Raw genomic sequence first — 12,182 nt, forward strand, 5'->3', positions numbered from 1 at the left:
TATCTGTCATGAAGTTTGCATGTGTCAACTTTGAGGACAAGCTGTCACAACACACGTCGGATGACTCTTTTATTTCCCGTAACACTGGGTGGTGTCAGCACATTTTGTGGGTGAATATAATATGTTATAAACACTGACATAAAAGCTTGAGGGTGGTTTCCCACACAGGGATTTAGACTCCAATTGTGATTTTCTATTGAAAAGTGGTTATAGTCCAGGACTAAGCTAAATCCCTGTCTGGGAAACCAGGGTATGTGTTTATTAAAATTTATATTGATGAAGTGGGCGGCACGGTGGTGCAGCAGGTTAGTGTCACAGTCACACAGCTCCAGGGACCTGGAGGTTGTGGGTTCGATTCCTGCTCCGGGTGACTGTCTGTGAGGAGTGTGGTGTGTTCTCCCCATGTCTGCGTGGGTTTCCTCCGGGTGACTGTCTGTGAGGAGTGTGGTGTGTTCTCCCTGTGTCTACGTGAGTTTCCTCCGGGTGACTGTCTGTGAGGAGTGTGGTGTGTTCTCCCCGTGTCTGCGTGGGTTTCCTCCCACAGTCCAAAAACACACGTTGGTAGGTGGATTGGCGACTCAAAAGTGTCCGTAGGGGTGACTGTGTGTGTGTCTGCGTTGCCCTGTGAAGGACTGGCGCCCCCTCCAGGGTGTATTCCCGCCTTGCGCCCAGTGACTCCAGGTAGGCTCTGGACCCACCGCAACCCTGAACTGGATAAGGGTTACAGATAATGGATGGATATTGATGAAGTAGCTTAGCTCAAACAGCCATGTTGTAATATCAGCCCCAAAATCTCTCATTTCAGAAAGCAAAGTCAACTTTTATGAAGAATTACACTTATACAAGTTATTATATAAGTTTACATCCACTGTTATGAAGGGCTTATGAATTCTGCCCTACAGTAAAATGTGTTGTTACTTACATATGACTCAGTATTGCTTATAAATTCTGGTTGCTAACAGCAAATACATGGAAAAAAAAAAGTGCTCTCTTTGTGTATGGAGCTCATTTTTACATGTTTCTAAGCCAAGCAGTTCAATTTATTCCAAGCCTAGGGTGATGGACACCTCAGCTGAAACAATTAGGGTGATGTCACTGGATACACTTCTGCTAGAGAATGTCTGACAAAACAGTTAGTGCAGCGCTGTCCTCCAAGAGCTGGTCTGTTTACTGCCAGGAGCTAACTCATCTCTGCATAAAGCAATTTATGACATTTGCAGTCTTTCCTCTAAAGATCACTGCACAGAGGGAACCTTTATCTCATTTCAGAGTGCATGTGTAATGTATGGTGAATTTCAGGCCTGATATTCAGTGTGCTCTACTTAAAGATACTGATGAATTGGCTTTGGAGTGCACGCTAATTGCTAATTCCCTAATTATCTGGCGTGGCTTGGTGGGGAGCCTGCTCCGAGTTATCAGGGAATGAGTTGGGTTGTCTTTGTTAATTAGCCACGTCATTGATACCGTGTAATGCTATGAGGATGTACAGTACATTAGAAGTGGTGCTGACCTGGAGAATCTCACAGCGGCCTGGCCCTTTTCTCTCCACAACCTCACTGTACTCACTGATCTCTGACCTGCAGGCCATTTAGACCAATCCCTCAACGTGATTAATGTCTCTGTCTGTCTCATGCACGCTGCTTTGGTGTACTTAGAGTTTAATCTCACGCCTTTCTCTTTCTCCTTTCCCTTTCTCTCTCTTTATTCCAGATGGATCCTGTTCAGAAGGCAGTGATCAACCACACTTTCGGCGTCCCATTGGTCAAGACCAAGAGGCCCATCATCTCCTGTAATGTCTGTCAGATCCGATTCAACTCAGAGGTGCGCTGTCTGTGTGAATGTTCTGTTTTGTCTCGGTGTGTGTGTGTGTGTGTGCGTCTGTGTTTGTTATTGTTATGATTCCGAGGATGGAGTGTTTGCACGTGGCGTTATCAGACATGTGTTCTGTGTGCATGAAGGGTGTTATGTTTGGGCTGCTGAGACCTCTTTTTGATCCTGCTTCTTCAGTCCAGAAGTAGAACAGTGTAAATCCACCTCCGTGCAGCTGCGCTATGTCTCTGCATAATATTTCCTTGTTGCCGGGGAGGCTCAGAGTGTGAAATAGGATTTTTTTCTCTCTTCCTCTTGATTTCAAAGGGCTTTTTAAAATCCCTATCAACATGCAAAGTTGATTAAGATCTTTCTGGGAAGGGTGAGCTGTGGTTTCAGCAAAGCATAGAAGAGTGTTTTTAATGGGACGATTTCATAAACACCCAATTTCCTCTTCTTTTTTTATACAAGAGAAATACAGCACTCCCCAGTTAATACAGTGCTAATTGGGACACAAAGCTCTGTGTTTTTAATTTATTTTGTCACAAAACCCTAGAGGCGGCACGGTGGTGCAGCAGGTAGTGTCGCAGTCACACAGCTCCAGGGACCTGGAGGTTGTGGGTTTGATTCCCACTTTGGGTGACTGTCTGTGAGGAGTGTGTTGTGTTCTCCCTGTGTCCGCGTGGGTTTCCTCCGGGTGCTCCGGTTTCCTCCCACAGTCCAAAAACACACGTTGGTAGGTGGATTGGTGACTCAAAAGTGTGTGTGTCTGTGTTGCCCTGTGAAGGACTGGTGCCCCCTCCAGGGTGTATTCCCACCTTGCGCCCAATGATTCCAGGTAGGCTCTGGACCCACCACGACCCTGAACTGGATAAGCGCTTACAGATAATGAATGAATGAATGAATGAACAAAACCCTAGAGTTAGGGTGAGTCCCATTCTACCCCTTTGACTTACCTCTTAACCCTACCCCTCTGTATTGCCCAGGAGTAGGGTGTCTCAAATCTTGTTGGGAAAAGAGGGGTAGGGCTGAAGGGTAGGGCTGTGCACACTTTGAAACTAAGATTTTTCAGAGGCACACTTCAAACTAAGGGTTATGAATGCCTTGTAAATCACCAGCAAGATGGCCATGTAAGCACAAATATTAGTATTTTCTAATAGTCTGCAGATCCAGTTCCAAATTAAATGGTGAATTACATTCTACTGCACAATTTAAGGTGGAACTGGAAGATTCAAACAAAGAGACACAGAATAAGCAGCAGAATTTTGGACATGAATTGATCACAGATAGTTGGGATGAGTGATAATATATGATTGTGGAACACCTTTGAAAGCCTATGATGCCCTAAATTTAACTACGTTAAAGTCCAGAAGCATTGATACCATTGCAGACTTGCAGCAGAGCGCCACTGAAGTGCTGCTTTCTTGTGTTCTGATGATGTACTGTAGTCTAGTTTCGTAGTTAAACACTATAACATGTAGCTCAGTTCCAAAGGGCAAGATAACACTCAAAAACAAGGGGTAGGGGTAAAATTAAGAAATGGGATTCATCCTTAGTCCTCTACATTCAGATCAGTTTTGTTCTAAGAGCTTGTGCAAATGTTCATATACTCACATCTTTTTTACATTTGTTTTATGTACAGGCAACATAGTCTAAAATGTTTTGACCCAAATGGCATGCCATATCCGTGTGACTACTGTAAACATTTACTCAAAGTATGGGATCTTGCACCCCATCAAGCGCCACAAACAAATCTCAACATTATATTGAACTATGCACAATTTGTAAACAAATTTTAAACTAACAGACATGGACGTTCTCATCTTCAATGTTTGCAGTTTGATGCTTGTGTGTAGAGGACTTACTGTATCTGTTCACTCTAAAATTATAAGTGTTTCTGCTCAGAAGCTTTTTGAACAAGGCGTATCACAAGGAAACCAGTCAGAACACTGGTCATTTACATAGATCAGTCTTAAAGGCACAGTAAGAAAACCCATCTATTTTAATTCCTGGCAACAGAAAAGTTATAAAATGTTGACATGTAGTTAACTACCTCCTTTTTGGCACGAACAACTATACAACATAGGATACAGACCCTTTCATCTCTCCAGATGCTGAAATAAAGGATTCCATTTTCAACAGGACACTGTAATACCTTATATACCTCTTACTCTCAAAGGAGACTATGAAAACAGCTGCTCTATGAAAACAGTTATCTTGTTGGTGGATTGTGTATTGAATACCACTGCAGAGGTTATGCTGCTTAAGGAGGAACTGGAGGCTGGAATATTCTGAGGCTGAGTTCAGGTGGCAGCTGTGATAGACAGTGTGCAGTGCATGGGGCTAGTTACAAAACAAATCCTGGGAGTGCCCCACAATCCTGCGCTATTTTTGTGGAGCAGCACTGTAATCATGGCTAGAATGTGGTGATCTTGGTGGAAGGGCTGTAATCTCCAGCTTCTACTCAGCAGATGTATGACGGACTCTGAGCTTCAGCCACAGACGGTGCTGAGGTGGAGGGTTTTTTCTGCTCTGCCTTTTGGAGGCCTGTAAAGTAGCTGTTAGGCCAAGGACGTAACAAATGAATCATGAGAAGACTACCCAGCATGCAGTGGCTTTAAAATTCTTTTTTTCAGACCTGATATTTACTTCAGAAGCTAAATATAAGCCACTTTAAATGAAGTGTTATAGAAAAAATGCTTAAGACAAGATATGTGTAGAAATACATTGAATAATCATATATTATTCTTACAACAGTCCTACTAATGATAAATATGGTCCCATTTGCCAGTTTACTGATGTCTCCCAGTGGCACTAAAATCATTTATAGAAGGTTAATCATTGATTAATGTATGTGGGTATTTAATAAGTCAATCCATTCATTCATTCATTCATTCACCTTCTGCAACCCCTTCATTCTTTTTCGGTCTACACTGAATTTTTGAGCCTTAACCCAGAATACACCCTGGGCAGTCCATCACTGGGTCAAAGTCCCCACACACTCATGTCAATCCCCCTACAAACAAGTGCATTTTTCACATGAACTTCACATGCCTACAAAAAGCCATCTTCCATGGTGTTAGGACATTCTCAGACCACAGCCAAAGCTCTTGAGCAAAACAATGCTATGCCAATAATAATAACAAGATTTAGAAATGTTTTGACCCAAATGGCATGCCATATTCATGTGACTACTGTAAACATTTACTCAAAGTATGGGATCTCTCAACTTCATTGGCAACTGCGCTTGCACACGGAGGAATTCGTTCTCCGTATTTAACCCAATCCATGCAGCGAAACACACATCACACACACAGTCGTGAACACTAGGGAGCAGTGAGCATACTTGCCCAGCCCTAGCCACGGCACCATGGGGAGCAGTTGGGGCTTAGGTGCCTTGCTCAAGGGCACTTCAGTCATGACCTGCCGGGGGCTCTGGGGATTGAACCGGCAACCTTCCAGTTAAAAGCCCAGGTCCCTAACCACCAGGCCACAGCTGTCCCTGTGGACTTTTAACTGAAGGAGACCCAGCTGATGGTGGTATTTCTCTTAGCTGTGGATTCTCCATGGGTCTGCGCTGTCTGTAGAAACTCTCTGTTTATAGCCTGGCTCATGACCTGCTCGTCTAACCAGTTTGACACATAGCGCCCTCGTAAATATTGACACATGCCGAATAATAAAACGCTAAGCGCTTCACCTCTTAGCAGACATCTCTTGACACCAGCAGCTGCCCCCGTTTGTAAAAAAAAGAGAGCACTGTATAATTTCAGCTCTGCGGACCCCCTGCAGGTGTGTACACACAACTGCAGCCACACACGTGGATTCTAGTGTCTGTGTGATGTATGCTTAGCGACTGGAATACTGTTTCATTGGAGCAGAGACAGATGGATAAGTAATCGACAGGAGGCATAGATTCTGCACAACATCAAAGCGCCTGAAGTTGATGCGGTGGCATCTATCATGAAGCATTAAGCCTTGCCAACACCTTTTGCTGCGCCACTTTCGGCAGAAGATCGTCTTATAATTCCTGCATATCATTAATCTGGTGCACTGAGCGAACGCAGCACTTTCCTGCAGCAGCATCCCTCCTGAAGATGCGCCGCACTGATTCCTTTAAAAAAAAAAAAAACATCCTTCCACTCACGCCATGCCACCGCCATTTCACGCCTCATTATGGATTCATATATTCCTAATCCCCTTCTTTTCTGATAAGGGAGCGTATTTACTGTGGGGGGAAAAAAACTACAGATTGGCTGCCAGCATTTATCACGTGCTGCATTCATCAAACCAGAGGCTGGAGGTTTTGTCGGAGCTGCATTGCTGTGCTGTAGCAAGGCAGCATCCTCTAGTGTCCTCTCCTTGTCTTTCGCCCCCTCTCTCTCTCGTTCTCTCACGTGAGACGGAGGTACAACCTTGCCGTGCTGCAGGAGAGTGATGTCACTGCATTGTGGCACTGTTTGCTGCAGGATGAGGTTGAATGCGTGTCCCAATCCACCCCCCCCCCCCCCTCCCCAGCCCTCATCCAAGCCCTGGGCTTGAGAGCCGCAGTGGCCCTCCCCTGTGGCTCGCTGGTTGTCAGTATGTGGGCCCATCACTCTCTGTCACTAGAGGAGCTTTACCCTTACAGCAGGGTTTACACACAGCTCGAAAAATCACTGTGGCTGCTGCTCCCCCTGCTGCCATCTTAGTCTGTTTGGCTGTATTTAGTGATTGCATCTGTCGTCGCACGCACACGTGGCTGAGAGAGGGACTGTAATCCTGTGAAATGGTACAGTAGAGTTCCCTGTGAGTAGGTGTCCTCGGCTGACCTTGGGAAGAACAGCGTAGTCGGTGGTCCATTGGTTTCATGAGCCGTGGTCATAACAATGCTTTCAAAGTTCCTTCCAGATACAGATCCACTCTGATCCCCAAGGAACCTTTTAAAACATGCTTTTGAAAAAAAATAAACCCCTGGATTATTTTACCTCTTCCCCTTGTTTTTGAGTGATACTTTGCCACTTGGAACTGACTTAAGATATTAAAACCTTTCAGGATCCTGATACTTCACCAGTGCTGCAACCTCGCTATTTCAGTTTAATTCAGCGCATCATATGTCTTCAGAAGTGTTTGACTGTCATAGATTATACCACATTTCTAACTCTTCTGTGATATGAAACTGAACTCAGCTTCTAATTCGGCAGCTTTCATGTTCAAAACTTCCAGTTCCACTTTAAATGTGCAGTAGCTTTAGGCACCAGAAAGTAATTGCTTTACCCTTTAACATGGAACTGGAGAGTTACTAACTAACCACAGAGACACCAGCACACGGCTAGCAATGTTTCCTTCTTCTTATGAAACCTCATTAAACTAAGGTAATACAACTTTTTATGATCATTTTTATAGTAGAAAATACTTATATTTGTGGGATTGTTTGGTTGCTGGGGCGGCACAGTGGCGCAGCAGGTAGTGTCACACAGCTCCAGGGGCCTGGAGGTTGTGGGTTCGTTTCCCGCTCCGGGTGACTGTCTGTGAGGAGTGTGGTGTGTTCTCCCTGTGTCTGCGTGGGTTTCCTCCGGGTGACTGTCTGTGAGGAGTTGGTGTGTTCTCCCTGTGTCCGCATGGGTTTCCTCCGGGTGACTGTCTGTGAGGAGTTGGTGTGTTCTCCCTGTGTCCGCATGGGTTTCCTCCGGGTGACTGTCTGTGAGGAGTTGGTGTGTTCTCCCTGTGTCTGCGTGGGTTTCCTCCGTGTGACTGTCTGTGAGGAGTTGGTGTGTTCTCCCTGTGTCTGCGTGGGTTTCCTCCGTGTGACTGTCTGTGAGAAGTGTGGTGTGTTCTCCCTGTGTCTGTGTGGGTTTCCTCCGGGTGACTGTCTGTGAGGAGTGTGGTGTGTTCTCCCTGTGTCTGCGTGGGTTTCCTCCGGGTGACTGTCTGTGAGGAGTGTGGTGTGTTCTCCCTGTGTCTGCGTGGGTTTCCTCCGGGTGACTGTCTGTGAGGAGTGTGGTGTGTTCTCCCTGTGTCTGCGTGGGTTTCCTCCGGGTGACTGTCTGTGAGGAGTGTGGTGTGTTCTCCCTGTGTCTGCGTGGGTTTCCTCCGGGTGACTGTCTGTGAGGAGTGTGGTGTGTTCTCCCTGTGTCTGCGTGGGTTTCCTTCTGGGTGCTCCGGTTTACTCCCACAGTCCAAAAACACACATTGGTAGGTGGATTGGCGACTCAAAAGTGTCCGTAGGTGTGAGTGTGTGTGTGTGTTGCCCTGTGAAGGACTGGCGCCCCCTCCAGGGTGTATTCTCGCCTTGCGCCCAATGATTCCAGGTAGGCTCTGGACCCACCGCGATCCTGAACTGGATAAGCGCTTACAGATAATGAATGAATGAATGTTTGGTTGCTTATGTAATTATTTTGCTGGTGATTCACAAAACATTCATAACACTTTATAGTGTTAGTGTTACCTCTGAAAAATCTCAGTTTGAAGGGCCATATAGCCCTAACACTTAACCCTACTCCTCTATCACAACAAATATTGAGACTCCCACCCCTATACCTCAGCAAAATTAAGGGGTAGGGGCAAGGGATGAAATGGGATTGACCCTAAGCTTCTGCCACCTGGTAACATCTGTAAACTGAATGTAGACAAAGGTAAGCGTTAGACCACGCTAATTAGCAAAATATTTGAGAATAAACAACACAAGGCTAATACTAAAGCTAGCAGTTAAACTAACCTCAGAGTGATAACATTTATTCTTCACTTCTCCGAGTACACAGCACTTAGATGGCCATGTCTGCCTGAGAAGAATGAGTCTATCAGTATTCTGAAGGCCTTTCCTGCAGCGGCTGATGCCAAGAACAGTCTAAATATGATTTTATGTTAACCAGAGCTCCAGAAATGAAACATATGTGTATTACTACCCCATGTGATATCAATTTATGCTGTGATTTGTTGCCCAATTTTTTTTGTCTTCATCATTTCCATTGTGTTTTCCAGTCGGTTTTGAGTGTAGTCAGCCCATTTATACTTGGAAATGGCAGCCATTGTTTGTGCAAACTGTCAGTTAAATGCAGTTCCTGCAAACCACCTGAAAACAAAAGGTATTTGCTTTTGGAAGTCCATCTACATCACTTTCTAATGTCCTTTTAAGTCCGTTTTCATGTGATCAGTTTATTGTCTTATTTGTTAGGTTCTTGTTCCCCTCAGTGACCTTGACTCGAGCGTCTGTCTTGTGGCTCGTACTCAACACCTGGGTTTGAGTCTGTTATTTGTGGCCTTGTTGGCAAGGATTAAGAGATAGCGTCCACGTCTGCTGGTGTCATTCAGAGCCACAGATCTCCTCCTAAGTCCTCCTTGATCCCAGAGATGTAGGCCTGCTAAGCAGTGACCTAACTGCTCCTCAGTGACCTCTGTTCTGATCTCTCAGCTTTAGACAGGCAACTCCTTAAAGTCCCCCAAGGGCTTTGAACACAGACCACCAGCTATAAAAGGCTCTGTCATCACCAATTACAGCCCACAGTCACCCGTCCTAACCCACAATGTGTCCGTCTGCTTCTGCCATGGAGCCGGGCTTGGGTCAGGCCTTCTTCTGTCCCCCTGCAACAAATCTCTCAGCATCTGTGCTGCCACACGGCCACATGTCTGTGTTTGTTCTGATTTCTCAGCCTCAGTGTTGTGTGTCTCCACACTGTCGTTAGTCTGATAGACACGTCAGTCTTTTGCCAGAGTTTTGCCACAAAGCAGTGCCACAAACAAAATGGAGCTTGGAGTTGAATTGATTTGAATCGATTCACATGAATAAAATACATTGCATCAATGCAATAACAGTTGGAACTGAAATGTAAGACAAAATGGAGTTTATTACTGATTTAAATTATTTTTATTCATATGCAGCCAATGCACAAACACACAATTTCTCTCTCTCTCTCTCTCTCTCTCTCTCTCTCTCTCTCTCTCTCTCTCTCTCTCTCTCCCTCTCTCTCCTCTCTCTCTCTCTCTCTCTCTCTCTCTCTCGCTCCCTCTCTCTCTCTCTCTCTTTCCAGTTCTTATTTCTTTTTGTTATGTGTGTGCATTAATTGCAAAAAAATACAAACGTGTCGAAAGGGTTTCTTTGAAGTTCTGTGATAGAAGAAATTTGTTTTCCAGAAGAACCTCCTTATAAAACCGCTTCTAGGAAATGACATGTTTATAAAACGCCTTTTCTACAGAGCTGCTATTTAACGTATAGGTTCTAAACCATTTATAGGTTTTCCAGGAACTATACAGAACTCTACGTTGAACCATTTAGGATCCTTTATTTTTAAACAAGTCCTTTCCAAGCAGTGTTTCTTTCAGTGAGTTTCTGAATTCTGTGGTTCTCCAGCACCAGACAGTCGTTCTCTCTGTGGCTCTCCAAGCCTGCAGCAGCTGTCATCAACTCTCAGCTTCTTTGGGAGAATGACAGGGGATAATCCTGACACTTAATAATCATCAGTGCCCTCCTGATGGAGGCTGGATTCCACTGCATTTGGTGTCATGAGTCGCTGATGGCTCATGTTCCTGAAGTAAATATATGGGTGACCGATATATTGGTTGCCAATCAGTCAAATTACAGCAGATGATGAAGGTTACCTTGTGCACTGATGCCATGATGATTTGGTCAAATGCTGAGGAGCTTGTTTTAGAAAATCAAGATGGCGAAATCACTTTTCATTTGACTTATAATCACTTTTATAAGGGTTTCCTACCCTCCTCCGAAAGTTACATAGTGTAGTTTCAGCAGTGCTCAGCCCAGATTAGCAATGACAGAGGCTCAATTCTCCTTATTACATGTCAGTGAAGCATCACAGTGATTTTGAAGTTGTAATTGGAATAATGCTACCCAGTGTTACATTAAGTGAAAGGTCTAAGGGTCATAATAATGTGTTCATCTCAGCTTTTGTAATCAGATCAGTGCTGTGAGACACACTGGCCTCTCAGAGCACCGCACACCACTTCCCTCTTCCACAACAGCAACATAGACCTCAGGCAACATTGTCTACGTGTGCATTTCTGGAAATGTCCCCACTGTGTCCCCACCAGGGGTCGAGTCAAAAAGTATGATGGATGACGGGAGCGTACCATCCACACCACAAGGGTGGGATTGTTCCTGGAGATTAAGGAGCACAATAGTCTGCTATTTTTCTGTCCATCTGTGCCTCTTTTTTTGGTCATTGACCACAGCGTTTGCTGTGTCTGCCGAGACAGCTAAACATATAGGGCTACTCTGGGACATTCTCAGACAAATGTGTCCTCCAGGACAAACAATTACAGTGTAATATGTTTTTCTGATGGTCTGACCTCTTGAAGGCCTGAAGGCCTGCTATGTTTTCCTGTAAAGAAAACTGCCATGCTCTCTAAAAAGCCTGCAATCTGAACGGCCAATATGGATGTTATACAGCCCTGGTCCCTGTGAGCAAATATTTGTAGCAAGGCGAAGCTGGTCTAAACAAGGTCCATCAAAGTGAAGGATGATGAGTTAACGGAATGCAATTTAGATGTTTGTGTTTGTTCTGCAGGCATGTCTTTCGCAGCTGTGGTAATAACATCGCAGTCATTGTATGTCCTGTTGAGCTGGAGTGCTAGAACAAGCCTATGGGAAGTCTAGCACCTGCCTCTGAAATGACCAGTCCCCAAAACTCACAAAAACTAGGATCCGCGGCGTTCATATCATCTTGTTACGTGCAGATTAGATGCTAGTGTAATCTGCCTGCAGCCTGCTGCTCTCCAGTCCCCTGTGGATATAGAATGGCAGGGGTAAGTCTGGCAGGCATTATTTAGATGGGGTTCATTGTGCCCGACTCAGGCCAAGTTGGTGTAGTGTATCACCGTAGCATGACGTATCACGACTGCTGCTGTTGTGTAATGAATGGCTAGCGTTGTTAATGAGCATTTATCTTCACTGATGGTTCCCACTACATCATATGCCATCTCTGAGCTGTTCTTTTACAGCTATGAATACATCTGAGCAAAACTAACTGACAGGGGGGTTATTCTGTCTTTAATTATAAGGCTTAATACTCAGTAATTACTATATAGCTAATTATTTGGTAGCTCGAGTGAAACCGTGTGAATAAGGAACCACACACACACACAGGCGCTTTCATATTAAGGAACGGCAGCTAAGCAAAGAACAATAAAATATTAAACTGGTGTTTACAGTCACTCAATAGGCTCTTTTGTTGCTGCACATTTATCAGGCAGCTCTATCCCAGCCATTATGGAAAGTGTACCATTGAACTACCACAGACTGGTGGTAGACCAGATTCTGAACAAAGCACTGTCAGAAATGTGTATAGTGTTATCTTAAGCCTATATTTTTCAGAGGTGTACCTGCTATTCTAATAACATGAGTTCTGAACAAGGGTAATCATGAATGGGAATATGTCATCAAC

At 44.7% G+C, this 12,182-nt stretch overlaps 1 protein-coding gene across 2 annotated transcripts in view; it reads left to right on the forward strand.

Moving 5' to 3' along the window:
* The window catches only part of znf385a (zinc finger protein 385A), a 102,487-nt gene that overhangs the window by 64,469 nt on the left and 25,836 nt on the right, over positions 1-12,182 (forward strand). For both annotated transcript variants that reach the window (XM_066671372.1, XM_066671373.1), the window contains one exon: positions 1,711-1,821. In XM_066671372.1, coding sequence (XP_066527469.1) covers positions 1,711-1,821 — 111 coding nt within the window. The remainder of the gene's footprint in view (positions 1-1,710; positions 1,822-12,182) is intronic.

This window comes from Hoplias malabaricus, chromosome 5, assembly GCF_029633855.1.
Source record: "Hoplias malabaricus isolate fHopMal1 chromosome 5, fHopMal1.hap1, whole genome shotgun sequence".
NCBI classification, from domain to species: domain Eukaryota; kingdom Metazoa; phylum Chordata; class Actinopteri; order Characiformes; family Erythrinidae; genus Hoplias; species Hoplias malabaricus.